At 38.7% G+C, this 20,716-nt stretch overlaps 1 protein-coding gene across 12 annotated transcripts in view; it reads right to left on the reverse strand.

The window, feature by feature from the left end:
* Positions 1-20,716, reverse strand: part of EPB41 (erythrocyte membrane protein band 4.1) — a 195,126-nt gene that overhangs the window by 9,807 nt on the left and 164,603 nt on the right. For 10 of the 12 annotated variants that reach the window (XM_078073541.1, XM_078073527.1, XM_078073525.1 and 7 more), the window contains one exon: positions 5,221-5,349. The exons of 1 other annotated variant lie outside the window; for it this stretch is intronic. In XM_078073541.1, the coding sequence (XP_077929667.1) occupies positions 5,221-5,349 (129 nt within the window). Of the gene's footprint in view, positions 1-5,220; positions 5,350-6,913; positions 7,017-20,716 lie in introns of all 12 variants that reach the window. One more of the 12 variants, XR_013448300.1, reaches the window with a different exon arrangement.

The raw sequence follows: 20,716 nt of genomic DNA on the forward strand, positions 1-20,716 counted from the left end.
AAGTAAAAGTACTTTCTACATTGTTATAAGAATATAAATTTATGTGCCAGGAGGGTTAAACTTTTTTGAAGAGCTCTACCTCTACTAAATCGGTGGCTCTATCATATTCTCCTACCTCCCAGCGACTCCCTTCCTCCCTGCTTTCTGTCTCTGAAGAAGTGGAAGATGGAGGAGACATTTTATGATTTCTGACTTACATTCTTCCCACACGTGGACTCTCTTCTTTGACCCTGTAACCAATGTTTCCTCAAAATGGTGCTGCGGCTTTGAGAGTTGTTTATAAAGTTAAACATCCATTTATCCTATGATCCAGCAATTCCACTCTTAGGTGTTTACCCAAGATAAGTGCAAACATATGTCTACACAATGACTTGCACATGAATGTTCCCAGAAGCTTTATTCACATTTGCTCCAAACTGGAATCAACTCAAATGTCCATCAACAAAGGAAAGGATAAACAAATTGTGGTACACTCATACAACGGGACACTATTCAACAATAAAAACCAGTAAACTACAGATTCTTATAACTTTGACGAACCTAAACAAATATGTTCAGACACTAAAGTTGTACTACTGGATACTTCCATTTATATGGAGTCCAAGAACAGGCAAAACTAAGCTATGGTTATGGAAATCAAAGTAGTGGCTGCCTCAAGGTGCAGGGAATAACTAGAATAGGCTATGAAGAAAGTTTCAAGAGCAGTGGAAGTGTTCTGTATCCCAAATGTGTCTTAGTGACACAGGTATTTATATTTGTCAAGATCAATCAAATGGGGGCGCCTGGGTGGCTCAGTCAGTTAAGCGTCTGCCTTTGGCTCAGGTCGTGATCCCAGAGTCCTGCAATCGAGTCCTGCATGGAGCTCCCTGCTCAGCGGGGAGCCTGCTTCTCCCTCCCCCTCTGCCTGCCGCTCCTCCTGCTTGTGCTCTCTCTCTCTCTCTTTCTTTCTCTCTCTCTGTCAAATAAATAAATAAAATCTTAAAAAAAAAGTAGGCATCATTTAAAAAAAAATCAATCAAATGGAACACTTAAAAACTGTGCACTTCCCTTTATATAGGTAGGCTTTACCTCAAGCATGCACACACGCACATATACACAAACAGTAAAATCCTATTTTGGCTCCCCACCTCCTCTCACCATGTTCCCCAAAGTGTGGGAATTGTAAAATTAAAAAAAAAAAAAAAAAAGGTACCTGGGCTAACCTGTTTGGCAAGATAATAAGAGGAGCAGAAATAGTTATTGTACAAAAATAACAATAGCAAATAATTATCTGGTGTTTATTATGTGCCAGGCACATTTTTTTTAGATATCATTTACACCATATTGCGCTATGCTTTTTTGTTTACCAGTTTATCATATACCCATCAGAGGTTTTTCATAGCTGTATGGAATTACCTTAATTGGATGTACCACAATTTATTTAATTTGTTCGCTATTGATGGACATTTAGATTGTTTCCATGGTGGTGACAACTTAATTTGAAATGCACATTAATTTATTCCTTGCAACAACCCTATAAGGTGGAACTATTATTAGCCCCATTTTACAAATGAGGAAAATGAGGCATGGAGTGATTAACCTGACTGCACATCAGTAAGTGATGGAGCACGTTCGAACCCAGGAAATTTTATTCCAAAGTTAGCACTTGCCCCACTATGCGCCACTGTCTAGGATGAATAAGGAGTCATGTGTATTTTGGTTGACTGTCTCAAGCCTGGTTAAAATGAAATAAAGATAGATACGTAACAATATAATATAGTCATTGCTACTATTTTTTATTACCTACCATATGCCAGGCAAATATTATCTTTCTTTTAATAACCTTACAAAGTTATTTTTCAGAAGAGAAAACTAAGGCTCAAAGAGTTTAAGTGACTTGCCAAAGGTCACAAACCTAGCAAGTGTTGGAATTAAGATCCAAGTCTAACTCCAAAGTCCACATGCTTTACCCAGCACATCAAGCTGCCTCTCCACTTCTCTTACACGTGAGTATATTTTAGAATGACTGCTCCCTTTCCCCTTTTTTAAGGGGCTACACTCAAACCATGTGGGCTTCTGTGGGCAGCCTGGTCCTAACAACTTTCATGCATATGCTACAGAATTCATTTCAAAACAGAATATGGTGAAATGTCAGTCTCCCTCCCACTCCTGACCACAGTCCTGTAGTCCCAGTCCCCTTCATCAGAGGCCACCACTGCTTTTTGGGTTTTCTTTTTGAGTACCCATTCGGAGATAATATATTCATATACAAGCCTCCTCTTTCCCTCCTATAAACAGCATATTATTACACCATATTCCACCATGCTTTTTTTTTTTAAGGATTTATTTATTTTCGAGAGAGAAGGGGGGGCAAAAGGAGAGGGAGGGAAAGAATCTCAAGCAGGCTCCCCTCTGAGCACAGAGTCTGATGCGGGGCTCGATCTCATGACCCTGAGATCATGACCTGAGCTGAAACCAAGAGCTGGACACCTGACTGACTGAGCCACCCAGGTGCCCCTCACCGTGCTTTTTTATCTATTAATTTATCACATAGATTATTCCCATCAGAAGCTTTTTTAAAATCTGCACAGAATTATACTAATTGGATATACCATAACTTATTTAACCTGCTCCCTACTGATGGCTAGTTAGATTGTTTCCATGGCAGTAACAATTTAAAGAGTTTCCTACCATATGAAAGTAATTCTTACATCCTCTGGTTAATGACGTGCACAATCTTAAAGTAATTTCCTATTCCTTCCTTCTTCAATCCCCTGTACTGCCAAGTCCTATTCATTCATTTCTGTCTGTCTTGACTTGACACAGCTCTTTCTTCTCATTTCCTCCAGCTACACTTCAGTTCTTCACAAGCATCTCCCCAGACTTGCTCTAGTCATATCCCTGTCTCCAGGCATCCCCCTACTTTACAAAATCAGCACACAGCCTTAGGAATCACCTTCCAAAAATCAGTGCCTCGATGATGCTGCTTTATCACCACTGCTAAAACACTTCTAAGCAACCTCATTATTTACCAAATTCCACACTCTAGACCAAGAGAGATGGGAGAAGCATACTAACAGTGACTGAGCTCCACGAATGCACCAAACACTCTACAGACATCATTTCACTGAATCCTCCCCCAAATCTTGCAATGGAAGATGATACTAGCCCCATTTTACACCCAAAGAAACAGAGGGGGAGAGAGATTAGCGATTTGTTTAAAGTTATCCAGCTAGTATGTGGTTGAGTTAGGATACTCTAATTGTAAAGCACATGCTCTTAATTGGCAAGTGATGCCGTTTCCTGAAAGGGATATCGTCTTCCAGTTCATGGTGTGAGGATCAGCCGTAAGGATTTAGGTGAAATCACTCAGCCAGGGCTTTGCACGGCTGGCTGCCTTGTTCCTGCCATGCAGGCTTCAGCCCAAATGTGACCTCCTCAGAGTGGATTTTCCCGACTACGCTAGCCTCAGAGGAACAACCTTTCTTTTTTTTTTTTTTTAAATGTTTTATTTATTTATTCATGAAAGTCAGAGAGAGAGAGAGAGGCAGAGGCAGAGGGAGAAGCAGGCTCCCCGCCCAGCAGGGAGCCCGATGCGGGACTCGATCCCAGAAGCCCGGGATCATGACCCGAGCAGAAGGCAGACGCTCAACCATCTGAGCCACCCAGGCGCCCCGAACAACCTTTCATATAATCTCACATTGTCTAACTCTTCATCCGATTTTAGTTTCTTTGGCCTAATACATAAATGCTCAACAAAAATATCTGTTTATATGTGCTTGTCAGTTTATAGGGGGAAAACTTTTTCTAACTTTTGGCTTCTATGAATAAAAGAAAGGAAAAAAACAATTCAACATAAAGCAAGTCTTAGCTCATTCAAATTACCAATAATGAAGGAGGATTTTTACTAAAAGTAAATAAAATTTTTATTTAAACAAAAATTTTAAATACTTAAATTCTTGTGTGATTTTAAATTTAATTGTAATAAATTTTAATAATTTTTTTAAAGATTTTATTTTTAAGTAATCTCTACACCCAACATGGAGCTTGAACTCACAACCCCAGGATCAAGAGTTGCATGCTCCTCCAACTGAGCCAGCCAGGCACCACATAAATTATATTGTAGCTGTTACTTATTTACACTTTCAGGCATGATGCTCAAGTCAAGTCCATACAGTGTCATATCTTATACAATCTTCATAATAAAATCATGAGGCAGGGGTGCCTAGGTGGCTCAGTCGGTTAAAGTGTCTGCCTTTGGCTCAGGTCATGATCCCAGGGTCCTGGGATTGAGCTGTGTCAGGCTCCCTACTCAGCAGGCAGTCTGCTTCTCCCTCTGCCCCTCCCTCTGCTCATGCTCGCTCTCTCTCAAATAAATAAAATCTTTTAAAAAAAAATTTTAAAAATAGGGCGCCTGGGTGGCTCAGTTGGTTAAGCGACTGCCTTCAGCTCAGGTCATGATCCTGGAGTCCCGGGATTGAGTCCCACATCGGGCTCCCTGCTCAGCGGGGGGTCTGCTTCTCCCTCTGACCCTCTTCCCGCTCGTGCTCTCTCTCATTCTCTCTCTCTCAAATAAATAAATAAAATCTTAAAAAAAAAAAAAATTTTTAAAAATAAAATCATGAGGCAGATACTAACATCATGGGTGGGGTGGGGGGATAGATGGGGGGGACAGCAATCAAGGCTCAGAGACATTCAATTACTTGTAGCAATTGGAGTAAGTGGAGGAGCCAGAACCTGAGCTCAGGTTTGTGTGACCCAAAGCCCATGTTCTGAACCATTACACTAGACGGCCTTCCCTAATTGAATTGGGTGGAGGATATAAGCAATCAGATGCGAGACAACTTTGCTTTTAGTGAAGTACTTTGGGACATCCTTAGATCAGTAATCTCTTCTAAAAAGAATTACCCCAGGGCGCCTGGGTGGCTTGGTCAGTTAAGTGTCTGCCTTCGGCTCAGGTCATGGTCCCAGGGTCCTGGGATGGAGCCCCGCATCGGGCTCCCTGCTCCGTGGGGGGCCTGCTTCTCCCTCTCCCACTCCCCCTGCTTCTGTTCCCTCTCTCACTGTCTGTCTCTCTCTGTCAAATAAATAAAATCTTTAAAAATAAATAAATAAATAAAAAGAATCACCCCAGAAAAGCCTAGCATTACCTGCAGCAAATGATTACAGTCTCTAAAGAATGAAGGTTATTTATTGTGTTTACTCTAGTCTTTGCTTCTGAAACAGCACATCATGTCCCACCTGGGCAGCCTCATAAGTGATGGTCTTGGTCTCAGTGTGAACAATAGGGACATCTTTGGTTGGGATTTCACTTTTCACAGCGTTGGCAGTATCTGAGATGGTGACGGTCTGAGTCTTCACCAGGGGAGGCTGTGAAGCAGTAAAGAAACAGAGTTACCAGAGTCTTCAGAAGGCTGTGGAGAACTAATCTTCTGACATTGATCTGATCAAAGTGATAGCTCTAATCAAGCAAAGGGCTAGCTCAGTCTCTGCCCAAGACTTGGACACTATTCCAAGTAGCCTTGACAAGGTGTCAAATCATGAGGGATATTTAAAAACAGCATTACTGTAATCATTTTCATATACTTAATGGAAAGCTTTAAGATCAGACGGTTATGATCAGTGATACAAAACACTTTAGATTGACCTTCAGAATTTGAATATAAAACTGTTTGCCAAACAGCAGTCCCTTTTGTTTGTCCTTGTGACTGTGCCATTATAATTAAGAAAATCAGTCGCATTTCCTCCACTAACTACAAATGGGACATGAAATAGCAATGACATTGGAATACTTTATCTTGGAATTCATTAACTTCTTTCAAATCAATGTCAGACATTCACTTTGGATTTATTGAGAAGGAACAGTATTTGGAAAACTGGAAAGAAAATCATCACTTCTACCACCACCTGGTGATTAATCTCAGAATTTAAGAAGAATGAACATTAGTGGAATATCAAAGGCTTCTTGTCCATCAGCTCACCTTGCCAAAGACTATAAATCACCCTAAAACTACCATTTGATTGTGATGAAGTTAAGTGGCCATCCACCTTAGCATAGGAGATTAGTGCCTATGAGCATGGAAGCCCTTGTGAGTGGGGTCAGTGGGAGTGGTGGGCTATACTATGTGGCCGCAGTACAGAAATAATTATTTGGGGTCTGAAATCTCAAAAAAAAAAAAAAAAGAAATCAGTTGTCTCTTTTAACGAAAAATATTTGAATTTTTTGAGCATGGCCCCAGAACACTAATGGCTCTTCATCACAGAAGTCTCAGAAATTCACCTCTTTATATAGCCCATACTTAAGCAAGGAAAAGAGGAACCCACTCACATCAGCTTCATAAAGATAAGCAGCTGGAATTTACCCCCAAGAGTTTTAAGTCCTCGGGGGAGAAAGCATTTCTAGCCATGGAGTTAATTCCTCTGAATAAATTTATTTGTAGTAATCAAGGGCTTCGATTTTATTCTGTGATTCTCAAAAAAGCAAAGAGGCGACTGCCCTCACCACCACCACCACCTCCTCCACAGAGCAGATTCTGGCCCTCTCCCAAAGTGAGTCATTAGACCTGCATCACTGAATCGGTTACTACCTGGAAACTTCGAATGAGGGTGGGGAACTGGTTACCCACACGAGAGTCATGAAATGATCCATTTTGCTTTCCAAGTGGCTCTCCTGGTGTAACATGTTCTTCACTACTCTCTGCCTTTTTTTCACCAAGTTGCAGCTGAGAGGAAGCTGGTGATACTGAGAACTTTAAGGCACTGGCCTGTTCCTCCACTCCTATACATTCCCCACTTGAGCCTCTTGGCATTTCCTTAACATCAAGATAGCCAGCTGCCCCCTGCTCCTTCTCTTCTGTCTCCTTGCTGCTTATGGAGAGGGAGCCAAACTCAAAGCTTTGTGGAGACTCCGACGGGGTGGTCATTTGGCTCTTACTAGGAATTACTGAGTGCTTGGGACCATCCCATTCAGAGTCAGGGTTGGTAGATGGCCCCTTTGTCACGGCAGCCACCTCCTCTGTTCGAATGCCATTTATATTCTACAAATGAAGCAAGAAGATTAGGAATAAGTAGGGAATATCGTGAACTCTGAGAATCAACAATAATTTTTAAGAGGTCTCAAAAATATTAGTATTAATATAAACTAAGAATCTTGGCTCCTGAGGTAGCCAAAAGGAACAACTGCTCTTCACTGATAAATATATTAGTGGCTTAAGCAGTTCCAACCTCGTTTTGGTCTTATCTCTATAACCCTGTTAACTTGAGAAATAATTTTGATGTGCCTCACACAGTACCAAGCACTTTGTGTTACTGTGTTACTATGATCTTGCCTGTATAACTCCTACTCTTCATACTTAAAGCAGTTACTTTGCCATTCCTAAATACCTAACTCATTACTATGCACAGGGAACAATGCAATTTATGAGCCTATTGAAACATATTCTCCAGAAGCCTGATCAGTTTGAAAAATGTTTCATATCTCCAAACCATAAATATCATCATAACAGCCCCTGATGGAGAAGCTAAAATCTCCAGGCATTAAAACATCGAATACATCCAGAACAAACTTAATCCAACCATTGTCATGAAATTAAATACCAAAAATAGTGAAGTATTTCTTTGTAAACATAATAAAGAAGCTGAGATATATATATATATATATATATTTTTTTTTTTTAAAGATTTTATTTATTTATTTGACAGAGACAGCGAGAGCAGGAACACAAGCAGGGGGAGTGGGAGAGGGAGAAGCAGGCTTCCCGCTGAGCAGGGAGCCCGATGTGGGACTCGATCCCAGGACCCGAAGGCAGCCGCCTAACGACTGAGCCACCCAGGCGCCCCTGAGATATATTTTTTAAAAGATTATTTATTTTTTATTTTTTATTTTTTTTATTTGAGATAGAGCACACAAGCAGGGTGGAGGCGCAGAGGGGGAGGGAGAAGCAGATTCCCCACTGAGCAGGGAGCCCGATGTGGGACTCGATCCCAGGACTCTGAGATCATGAACTGAGCCAAAGGCAGACGCTTAACCAACTGAGCCACCCAGGCACCCCGAGATATATTTCTTCACAGATGAATGACCTATCTTCATGCCTAAGAAGTAAGTTCTGGAAACAGTCCCGTCCTGGGCCAAGTGCCTCACACCACAGGAAAAACAGACCTAAAATAAGTACTTCCAAAAGAATGTGGATGATGAGATAACATCACCATGGATGGACATAATCCCAAAGTTTAAAGAAAGGTGCTAAAGGTAGAAGAGAAGGAATTCACATGAGTAAAAAAAAGAATATGAGCCATGTGAAAAACCAACCGGCTGACTGAAGCCAAATGTCAGGAAAAGTAAACATGTGCATGTGCTCACCAGAAAGCCACGTAGGCCGGAAATTTTGGTAAGATCAACTTCCCATATTACATACCACCTAGTAACTTACTAACAAAATGACTCTTTTAAAAAGGTATTCCTGGAGTCAATGACACGTGCTTGGATCAGCTTACATGTTAGTCCTCAAATCACATGACATGCATTATATTTTTTTAACCTTAACTTGTAAACCAACCTACATTGTGATGAATATAAACCAGTGCCCTATTAGGGCAAGGCAAGATGCACCACATTCAAGAATATCAGGGCAACTTTACTTCTAAACCATCTTGAAACCGTCAACTCAAGCACATCTCAAAGTGGTACAAGTTGAATTCAGATTAGGCAGGTCTTTCATGGACTGATTATGAAGATTACATAGGGCATGAAAAATGAGACTAAGAGAGGACACCAGAAACTGTCTCTGTTTGCAGACGAATCAGAGATACATAAAATATTATTGCTAAGAGTATGTGAATTTCCTCATATTTAAAATGAGACTAATACCTGGTTTGACTCATGGGATTCTGAAGATCAAAAAAAAAAAATAATATATGTGAAAGCACTTTGTAAATTCTTAAGTATCATATACAGTCACTTAATTCAACCAACATTCTGAGTACCTATAATATGCTAGGGCCTTATTAAATGGAATAAATTAGTTGTTATTATTTACGCACTGTATTACTCTCTAGGGCACTTTTCTCACCATTTCTTTTGAGTCAGACAAGCTGTTAGAGCTGTCCAAAAATAGATCAGCTGGTAATAAACAAATAGATTTTCTTAAATTGCTATTATGCTAGCTTTAGCACTGTGAATAGCATATCCAAGCCCACTCACATGGAGAAAAACTTCACGGCTTTTCCAAACAATTTTGTTACAATTGAGAAGGCTGATTTAGAACCAGGAAAATACCTAAGAAAATCAAGTTAGAGCCAATTTTATACCAGTCTGCTCAAGTAATACTTCTGTCATGAAGAAGCCATTTGTGAGTTGAACACTGCTTAGGCAAGCAACATCTGGCCCAAAGTTGCCTACTGTTGAGTAAAACTAGATCGAGCAATGATTTTTTTTTTTTCAAAGCATGTACATAGGAGACCACCGATAAAAGCTGCAGCCACAGTAACATCAATTCGACAAATATTTACTGACCACTTAATACATGTCAGTCACTGGAAATAAAAGGAAAATTAGTAACAGTTGGGTAAGATTACCACTTAGAGCATTCTCACATATGGTCAAATCAACCTCCCCAGTTGGTGCTGTTGTCCAGATCTGGACACAGCCAACTACTTACTGGACATCTTCCCAGCCATATGGAATGCAATATGCCCCAAACTAAGCTCATCTCTGCTGCTGCCTGGACCTGCCACCCCAACTTCCTCCATCATTTCTGTTACATTGGTAAATGGCACCATCATCCATCCAGTCTTCCATGCCAGAATCCTGAAATCATCTTCAACGCCTTCCTTATACTCATCCACCAACACCTGTAAATTACTGCAAGGCATTTCCATTCTATTTTAATATTGCCCTTATCTATCTGTTTCTATTCCCACGTTTACTACCTTCATTCAGGCCCTTGTAATGCTTCACTTAGCTTACTACTAAGGCCCTAGTTTTTCTTCTTTGCTTTTTTCCTTCCTTCTTTCTCATCTCAAACCTTCCTTGAACACATCCTCTACTCTGCTGCTAAAGTGTTTATTTCTCTATTTTTAAGATTTTATTTATCTTGAGAGAGAGAGAGAGAGAGAGAGAGCACAAGCTGGGGGAGGGGCAGAGGGAGAAGCAGACTCCCCACTGAGGGGTAGCCCTGCTCGGGGCTCATTCCCAATCCTGGGACTCCGGGATCATGACCTGAGCCATCCAGGTGCCCCTAAAGTATTTATTTCTAAAATGAAACATTGAGAACTCCATTTTGCAGCTTAAAACCCTTTAGTGGTTCTTCACTGCCTCTGGTTAAAGTTAAGACCCTTTAGTAAGACATAGAAAATACTTTAAAATATGACTCTTACCTCTCTTTCCAGCTTCACCCTGTCATACCTCCACAGATAACCTTCTTTCCATTAATTCAAAACTATTTGCAGTTCCTGGAACAGCACATGCTTTCTTTCACCTCCCTGCCTTTGTAAATATTGTCAATATTGTTCCTTCTGCCTGGAAGTCCATGCTCAGCTCAAGTGTCAGTTCTGGAAGTTTTCCCCTGACTACCTAAAGTATGTAGATACTATTCCTCTTTGTTCCTATTGCACCTTGTCATTACTGGTTTAGTAATCCATCTTTCCCCTTAGACTGTGAGTTCCTTGACGGGGGGGGGGGAAGGGTAGTGGAGATAAGGATTTCCTGTTACTTAGCTCTGTATCTCTCTTGTTCAGTTTTTGGCATGTAATGTTCAGTAAAAACTTGTTGAAAGTATATTCAATAAATCCAGGTGACTTGAGAACTTCTACTTGGCCTTGTGCTATTTAAAAACTGAAAAGGCATGTTTAGAAAGAACATAAAAAGTGGCAGCGCCTGGGTGGCTCAGTTGGTTAAGCACCCAACTCTTGATTTTGGCTTAGGTCACGATCTCAGTGTTGTGAGATCGAGGCCCTTATCAGCTGGGCATGGTGCCTGCTTAAAATTCTCTCCCTCTCCCCTGCACCCCCTCACACACACAATGAAAAAAAAAAAAAAGGAAAGGAAAGAACATAGAGAGTGGCCCACTTGACCAGACCCACTCTCTCATCCAGGATTTTATCTCCTACATCAGTAAAATAAGACAAAAACTGACATTATTCATGTTCACAACATGCCAGATAGTACACTAGTCACTTTAATATGTTTCCTCACTTAATTTTTCATAACCTCACTATGCAGTGGTCACTATCTCTACTTTAGAGATATAGAGAGGTTAAGCAACTCAGAGCTAGCGAAGTGACGGAGCTACGGTTTAAACTCAAGTTGGTTTCTGGTTCTAAAGCCCATTTCATCCATGGCAACAAAATATTTCAAGTAAGACCAGAGGACATGTCCTATTATGTTCAAAAGAATGTGCACCAAACCTGACAATACTTTCGAGAAGTACCAAGATTGTCCAAAGTCCTCTTAGCAGAGTCTGATTTCAGTGCCCAACACTATACTTTTAAAAATAAGGAGAAGGCTGAAAAGCCAGAAGAAAAGATGGAGACAAAAAGAAGATATTAAAATCTCCATGACACGACTCCCAAACTTGGGCAAGTAACGTAAGTGAGGAATGTTAACTGACAGTGTTGTGCCTTTAGCTGTTGACATCAGCAAGGGCCACTGGATTACATAAGACTCTGCACAGCAGCATATACCAAACTGGCCTGGAAACTTTAAAGGAATCTTGTCAGGGTATGAACAAATATAGGACTGCGTCTGAACCTCCCACAGTAACTGACAAAATTGAGACGTAATGTGATTCAAAGGTGTTAATTCAGACGTTGCTTATCTGGACTGATGGGGGATCTAGAAGAAGAAAGATGCTACAATAGTAAGACCAGCTGCCTGTACAAAGTACAGCCAGGCTATCTGGTTGGTTTCCAGGATAGGAGAAGCAAGAATGTTAGACAAATATTTAATCGAGAATACTATTGGAAAGTTTCCAATTTTATTTAAAGAGTGAATGGTACCTGCTAAGTATGATAATTAAGTATTTTCTTTGGGGGAAAAAAAAAAACAAATGTTTTTCTTTCTAAAGATTTTCTCTTGAAAAGTTATTTATTTAGAAGGATTATGTCTCAGGATCACCAAACCCTGTGTAGGTATGTGCCCTTGTGAGTTATAAATTACCTCTCCCTTGACTTAAAGATCCCAGACATCATTAAGAGCAGTGCCACTCCATTAAATGCAATCCAGAGACTTTTTCTCTTCAGGTTGTTTTTGAAGCAAGGCACTTATACCTTAGACCAATGAAAGAACCACAGTTATGCTTACAAGACTATCTTATCCTATAAACATCACAATGAAAATAAATCCTGAAAACTTTCCTAAAATTTTGCCACATAAGAAAAAAACTGTATGTTTTTTTCTGGAGGGGCCATGTAGTAATTTTTCCCACACACATTTGATCACCTATTTCCTGCTTTAGTGAAGACTGCTTTTTATCTCTGGGTGGCAACGGAAAAGCAATTCCTTTCTGCATTAGAAGGAAGAAAAGGACCTGCTATTGTCTCATTTTATCTTTCTATATATTAAAATCCTGGGTACACAATAAGGTCCAAGTGAAGAACAGCAGTATCACTGCCAACTTGCCATGTGATTTCAGGGAACTACTTTCATCTCAGGACCATAATTAAATGTGGGAATGAGGGAAGAAGGCAAAAATGCTAACTTCAAAGACTAAACCCTCCCCTTGGTAATGTGCTATGTGCTTTATTTCTCACCCATTTAAAAATTATATTTTCCTGTGTATAACTACACACATGAAAAAGACTTCAGGGCATATTAAAATATCAGTACTAGAGCCGCCTGTGTGGCTCCGTCGTTAAGCGTCTGCCTTCGGCTCAGGTCATGATCCCAGGGTCCTGGGATCGAGCCCCACATCGGGCTCCCTGCTCTGTGGGAAGCCTGCTTCTCCCTCTCCCACTCCCCCTGCTTCTGTTCCCTCTCTCGCTGTGTCTCTCTCTGTCAAATAAATAAATAAAATCTTAAAAATAAAATAAAATATCAGTAGTAGTAGCAGCAGAATTGCAAATAATTTTTTTTTAAAGTAAACTCTATGCCCAACGTGGGACTTGAACTCATGACCCCGAGATCAAGAGTCATATGCTCTACCAACTGAGCCAGCCAGGCACCCCAAGAATTGCAAATAATTTCTTTGTATTTTTCTGTATTTCCTAACCTTTCTAAATGAATATGCATTACTTTTGTTATAAAAAATGTTATTTAATTATTTTCTTATGCAAGCTTTTGTATCTGGTTTCATAATGAAGTAATCCGCAAAACCTGAAGAGTCTGGTAAACAATTTATGAAGTGCTGATAAATCCTTAATGTCCTCCAACCATTTAAAAACAGTTAAAAATAGGGGCACCTGGGTGGCTCAGTCGGTTAAGCATCTGCCTTTGGCTCAGGTCATGATCCCAGGGTCCTGGGGTCAGGCCCTGTGCTAAGCCCCTCGTGGAGCTCCCTGCTTCTCCCTCTCCTCCCCGCTCGTGCTCTCTCTCACTATCTCTCAGTTTCTCAAATAAATAAGTAAAATCTTAAAAAAACAGTTAAAATAGTTTCCTAAAAGGAAAAGTAGTTAATAGAAAGAATGGTAAGTAATGTAAGCAACTGGTAACTAATACAAACATTCTCTTTTATAAGGATAATATAAAACCATAGTAATTTAGCAAGTGGATTTTGAAAGTCAAAGTCAATGATTGTGGACTTAATGTATCTGGGCGGAAAAGAAATAGCTCAACTTAAAGGTGTAGCTTCATTATATTTTAATGTTTTCTGATTTAAAGATGGCAAGGCTATTCTCAGGAATGTGAACAAAAATATGGTTGTATCTGTGACTTAATTCCTTAGTAGATTTTCTTATTAGGTAACATGCCTCTGAAACCAGTAAAGACATGCAAAGAAAATTATCATTCTCTTGCCAGTCATGACAGCAACTGGGAATATAAAATATTAAAGATCAAAGAATCCTAAAACTTGACCTGAACAGTAACTGTAGATTAAGTGATATATACTACAAATCAACACTATCACACTTCAATCAGAATGATTTATATTTTTCTTTTATTTATTTATTTATTTATTGCCTGAGTGCCCTGCACCTCAGGCTTAAATCTTATTTTATTGCAATCAAGTATAAAACATAAGAATGACTGAATAAATTCAATAAACGGTTGTTTGTCATCTCAGAAGAGAAATGTCTTTTAGGTGATTTGGGGATAGATGAAAGAAAGAAGTGATCCAATCCTAGGGTGCTTAGATTTAATTGACGATACTGACAATGGTATGTACAGATGGCAGTTAAGTATATTTACACAAGATAAATATATCTTATGGTGGCGGCAATGGTGGAAACTTGGGGAAAAGGCAACTTTTATCAGAGCTGGTCTCGAGTTTAATTACAGTGTCTTGTTAATTTTTTAGTGTGTTCTCAGGTATGATACTGTTACACTAAGCACCAAAATAAGCCAGTCAGTAATGTTATTGAGTCCATACAAGCAGAATTAGACAGTTGACAGAACAATTTTGAAAGAAGAAAATAATCATGTCAGTTATAAAGCTAACTTCTAATGAGAGCCTGGGAATCAATATATGTTGAATTTTGAGTTTGAAAAAAAATGCCTTTCCCTAATATTTTATTCAATGTTTCCAAAGATCTATCTCTAGAATACCTATGAAAAATTTATCTTCATATATGTCCATGTTCAAATGGATAGTATAGACAAATATGAATAAATATGGGTGTTCTTACTTGCTAAAAACCAGACAAATTTTAAGAGAGGGCCATTAACATGCTAAGGTGACATTTTACTTTATCGAATGGACGAAACTGAGAAGTAGGAAACACAAATAATAACTGCAAAAAAATGTTCATAGTCCAGCCAGACCAAAATACAAATTCTGTCACTAAATTGCATGAATATCCTGGTCTAACACACTTTACTAACACCATCTTAAACCATCTCAAACATTCTACTCCAAGTCAGCAAGGGTTTGACCCTGACATAAATATACTTGGGGACTCAGGCACAGAATACCAAAAATACTTTTTTTGATGAAGCTCGAATAATTCTTAGAGATACAAAACGTCATTTGGTTTCACAATGAGGTGTTTTTGGTTTGTTTGCTTCTGGATATCAATCGAGTTTTCTTTTGACGTTGTGTGTGAGGTTTGATTTAATTGATGGGAATTTAAGCTATTGACCTAAATATCTCCAATAAACATGTAAAGGAAACTACTAATTATTTTCTTCTAAAAAATTTAATTCCTTTATTGAATGATTTTTTGCTTTTTATTTTATTATTATTTTTAATAATAAATATAATTTTATTGTTTATAAAATATATAAACGTGGGGCTTGAACTCACAACCCTGAGATCAAGACCTGAGCTGAGATCAAGAGTCAGACCCTTACCTGACTGAGCCGCCCAGGCACCCCTACTGAATGATTTTAATACCAGAAACCAGATCATCCCAGGGCCAAACAAAAGCCCTGACACCTCTGTCTCAACCTCAGGCAAGGCCTCATTTCTCATCCCTATCTTCTGGTTCCTATACACTGAAGAGAGATCCTATTTCAGGTTCTGGGACATTCTGCAGGACTCAACCTGGGGGATTTAACTTAAGATGAAGGGAGTCCAGCATTAATGAATCAATTCATCAGTGGCTTCAGGATCTTAGAGAAGCATTTTCTTTTCTGAGAGCCATTTTTAATACCCAGTTTCATAAATCATTAGGGTCTCACAAATTCCAACTTTCTCCTTAATTCACACTCTGTAACTTTTACCACATTTTCATTTGGGGACTGAGTGACTTAGGGGACAGCTGTGGCATGATAGAAAGTCAGCAGGCTGAAACATCGAAGACCTGGGTTCTAGTTCCAGTTCTTTCACTTAAAAACTGCTCGTTCCTGGGCAGGCCTCTCAACCTCTGAGACTCTGTTTTATCAGAAGAAGTAAGAACAGGGGCACCTGGGTGGCTCAGTCATTAAGCGTCTGCCTTTGGCTCAGGTCATGATCCCAGGGTCCGGGATCAAGCCGCGCATTGGGCTCCCTGCTCAGCAGGAAGCCTGCTTCTCCCTCTCCCACTCCCCCTGCTTGTGTTCCTGCTCTCACTATCTTGCTCTCTGTCAAATAAATAAATAAAATCTTAAAAAAAAAAAAAAGTAAGAACATCACTGTTATGGTTATTATGAGGGTTCACTGTACAGGTGTTCACAATGAAATGATGGGCAAATACTAGATACTATTTGTCTTTGTACTCTATTTCTTAAAATTTTACTTTTTGCAAAGAAACATGAACCAGAGCAATAAAGACACCTAGTCCCTACTTGGAAGTGTTTCTTAAGCACCCAAAGTGGGCCAATCCTATAGATTTAACTAAGGCTGGTCTTCCTTTTGGCTTAGCAAGTTCTCAGCCAGGTTCTCCTTATATCTTAGAGAACATCACACCAGACAGAATTTTGAAGAAAGAAATTGTGACAGAATATAAGAATTAAAATAGGCACACTATGAGACTATTTAATAAAAATTCCTGAGCCGAGATCCTCATGAAAGTTTTGAGATATATACTGTCTGTTAAGAAAGAAAATTAGGAAAAACATGTCTGATTAGTCACAAAATTTATAATCATTTAAAGCTTAATAAATTTACTGTTGTTCCTAAGCCCAAATCATATCTATGTTACTACCCACAGATTTTGCTTCCTGAAATTATTAAATTTTCTGTAAAAAGAGTCTAAGATTTAACATACTACCTCTATAGTCACTTTCCACAATGGAACCCTAAATCTACCACATCTATTAAACTACCATTGGTTTTCACATTCTCTTCATTCTATTTTACCATTCTTCTTTTAAATTATTTTTTATTTTTTATTTTTTTAAAAGATTTTATTTATTTATTTGAGAGAGAGAATGAGAGAGAGAGAGAGACATGAGAGGGGGGAGGGTCAAAGGGAGAAGTAGACTCCCTGCTGAGCCGGGAACCTGATGCGGGACCCGATCCAGGGACTCCAGGATCATGACCTGAGCTGAAGGCAGTCGCTTAACCAACTGAGCCACCCAGGCACCCTGATATGATATCCACCATTCTTTTTTAAAAAAAATTTTTTAGGTAATCTCCATACCCAATGTGGGGCTCGAACTCACAACCCCGCGATCAAGAGACACATGCTCCACGGACTGAGCCAGCCAGGCACTCCTCGATTTTACCAGAGACCTAGGACTGGCCCTACACATGCTGTTCAATGATACGATCAGCTCTGTAATGTTACCATCTTTGCAATGACTTTGTGGCCTGTTCAAATGCAAATACCTCAGGGAAAGTTAATACATTAAACTGTTATTGGTGTTTCTGTATGTCACAAAAAGGGGATCTGGACTTTTTAATAAGATTTATATAATTAAAAAAATAAATTTGGTAAGAAAAAGGGAGTGAGCAGAAGGTGGCAATGGGATTGAGGGACAGGGTTGTGCACAGACACACATTCACCCACAGAGCACATTACCCTTGCTTTGCAAACCCAGTAAGAAACGCTTTGCACCGCAAATGCCCACAGAACCAGCAGGAATCGAGGTTATCTTGCTAAGCACAGAAGGAAGATACCCAGCAGTAGTGTCCAGCTCCTGGTTCTTTACTAAAGTAAACAATAAATATTACAGTCACTTAACTTATCAACAGTCTATTTAAGTAATACCCCCAAATGGTCTGCAACATGCAAACTAAAACATGTAGAATCCAATCCTGATTAGATCAGTTAATTGCGAGTGCTTTGTTTCTACATTCTTCTCTTTAACAAAACATGGCAAGTTTATGTTTCAGCAAAGAACGGCTTCAAATGCCTTGGGGGAAAGCTCTTTAAAAAAAAAAAACAACATATGTCTTTATATATTAATTTAATATCAATATTTGTAATCTTATTCCTAATTTGAAAATTAATATTATTGGTGTTTCCTATGGTTGTATAATAATCAGTAAGAACGTCAACCTGATGATTAAAAAAAAAATCTGTTAAAACAAATGCTTTTATATGGGCACTTGCAATAAGAGATAAATCAGATGTGGTAATAGCTTCTTTAGTAAAAGCCATGTATAAACAGCACATAAAGATGACAAGTCAAGCAGCAAAAGCCCATTCTTCAGCCAAAAAAGGAAACGAATGAAGAAAGAACAAAAATCACCAAAAAGAAAATCATTCCCTGGCCCCCAACCCCCAAAAGCCTCATAAATAATAGTTTTGGTACACTTTCAGTGGAAAACTCAGGCCAGCTGACAGTTTGAAAAAGGACGTTAGAATCACAAACACTCAGGATGGGGATAAACTAACAACAGAGTAACCATGTGGCTAGCAAAAGATGATTTAAAAATTCTATCTTTCCTCTCTAGTGTGCCATTCTTTATCTTGCGATACATTTCTCTTCATTCTAAATTTTCTCTCTTGGCTATCTATATCCACCCCCACTTTCTTTTAAAAATAAAGTTAGTATGCTATTGGTCCCTAGCTAGAAATACATCCTTGTAGTGCTCACTAGCTTCTCCACAAAACTTAAGTCATTTTCATGGTTCATTGCTATTCTCTGGCATATAAAGATTACATCTGGATAAAGGAGCTTACTTAGATGTTGGCCTTTATTAAATTACAGTTGGTAAAACTGTTTATTATAAGAAAATCACTCCATAATGCAGCCTCTTAACAAATGCCAGCAAATGAAATTTGCCAATGACAGTTATCCTTCAAGCATGGTTTTTATAATTTCCTTAATAGTGCTGTTATTAGATTATCCCCAGAAAAGGTGACTGTAAAAGCAAACAGCTTCGAAATAAGTGCCTGATGCAAAATTTTATCTATTAGGTAATAGAAAATTTTGCCTTAACACTGCACTCACCAGCAAGGACTCCACAGATCATATGAGTGTTCTCAAACCTGAATAGAGCTATAGAAGTCAAAGTTTTCAGCAAATATTAAAAGTTATAGTATACATGTCTAGGAGACCAGAAGCCTTTGTTTGGTCAATTTTATTTCAAGATACTAAGAAGGGCTAAGATAGAGAAATGGAGATGGAGAGAAAGGAGTTATAACCAGTACAAAAACTCTGATCATTTAGTATGGAACACAATTAAATACATTTGGCAGGATTTCTCAGAAGTCTCAATTCCAAAAATGATTAAAGATATAATAAGTTCTTAGAAAAACATTATGGCCCAATTTAATATCTAGAAAATAGCATCTTGATTCCACAGAACTAAGTACAACAGGAAACTATTATTAGATACTAACCAGCTATGTCTTCTCTTCCTGAAGAATCCTATAATAACGAAAATGACTTTCCATGTTAACATTTTCAACAAGTTCCTAAAAAGAACATGGCTTTGAAGAAACTCTTCAAATTTTTATACTACTCAGACATGGCCATAAAGTACATACTTTGAGCTAGTAAACAGACCACTTCAAAATGTGGAGTGTTGGGGTTTTAAGTAATTACCTGGGTAATACAATAGAATCTAGAACTGTCAGAGTAACATAAGAGATAAGGTTTACCCAAGGTGAAGTGAAAGATAAAGTGGTATACCTTGTGTTAATTCCACATTACAGGAGCACGCTCTCCTCACACCCACATATCCACACCCACCCCATTCTTCACTCTTCACTATGATCACAGTGGCAATACTGGATGGTTAATAACCACTAATTTGTAGAGCGCTTTTTAAAAAAACAAAAGACAAACTCAGCATATTAAAAATGCTTCTAACAGATGCGACAATTTCATGTGTTGTAGTGACTGATTAAGATGGTCAGAAAAAAGTTATTTATAACACTTGGTATAAATAAGTCAAATGAGTTCCAAGCTGATTTTAAAACATTAATATTCTAAGAACTGAACACATGTCAAGGTTATCTCTGCTTTAGGACTGAGCAAAAGACAATTACTGGGACATAGAGAAGAGTGAAAATATGGAAAAACAAGGGAAATTTTCTAGAAAGACTGGCTGACAATATTTCTTGCTAATCCCCCGAAGCAGAGGTTTCTTTTCCTTTCCTTTTTTTTTTTTTTTTTTTTTTTTTTGGAGTGGGTCTATATACTGCATTGCTGGCTCCTATTTCCTTAATGACTACTATCACCCAGAATCAGATTTTCATTAAGATTTATTCATGATAAATTTACATATTAGCAGCAAATAATGTAAGAAAAATATCAAAGAAAACGTTCCAAAAGAGAAGTTCTTAGCCAATTTCTTTAGGCTTAAATATCTTGCTGAACTGCTAAGGGATAAACAATTTATTCAGCCTAGTATCAGAGCTAAAGCATCCTGGACCAGGGAATGGTAAGGAACGTAAGTTTATGGATTTATTAGAAAGCACCTCCCAAAGCTAAACACAGACCAAGGACTCCTTCAGAACACAATCATGTCCATGTCAACTAGGAAGCAAAGACACTTCTGAAAGAATATAAATTTATTTTATTCTGATTTATTGGTAAATACTGCCCCAATAGGCCCTGAATCGGGGGGAATTCCTCTTAGGGAAATCTCTTTATTTAGAAAGAGGAACCCTTATAAAATGTTTTCCTTAGATTCCCAACCTTAAATTTATACAACTGCTTGAAACACTAAGGTGTACCAAAGCTTCAGAGTAAAAAATCATTTCACGTTCTTTACCATGTTTGTTAGATATCTCTAAAACCTATCTAAAGAGAAAGTGAATTTGGGAA

The sequence above is a fragment of the Halichoerus grypus genome, chromosome 5 (genome assembly GCF_964656455.1).
Source record: "Halichoerus grypus chromosome 5, mHalGry1.hap1.1, whole genome shotgun sequence".
NCBI classification, from domain to species: domain Eukaryota; kingdom Metazoa; phylum Chordata; class Mammalia; order Carnivora; family Phocidae; genus Halichoerus; species Halichoerus grypus.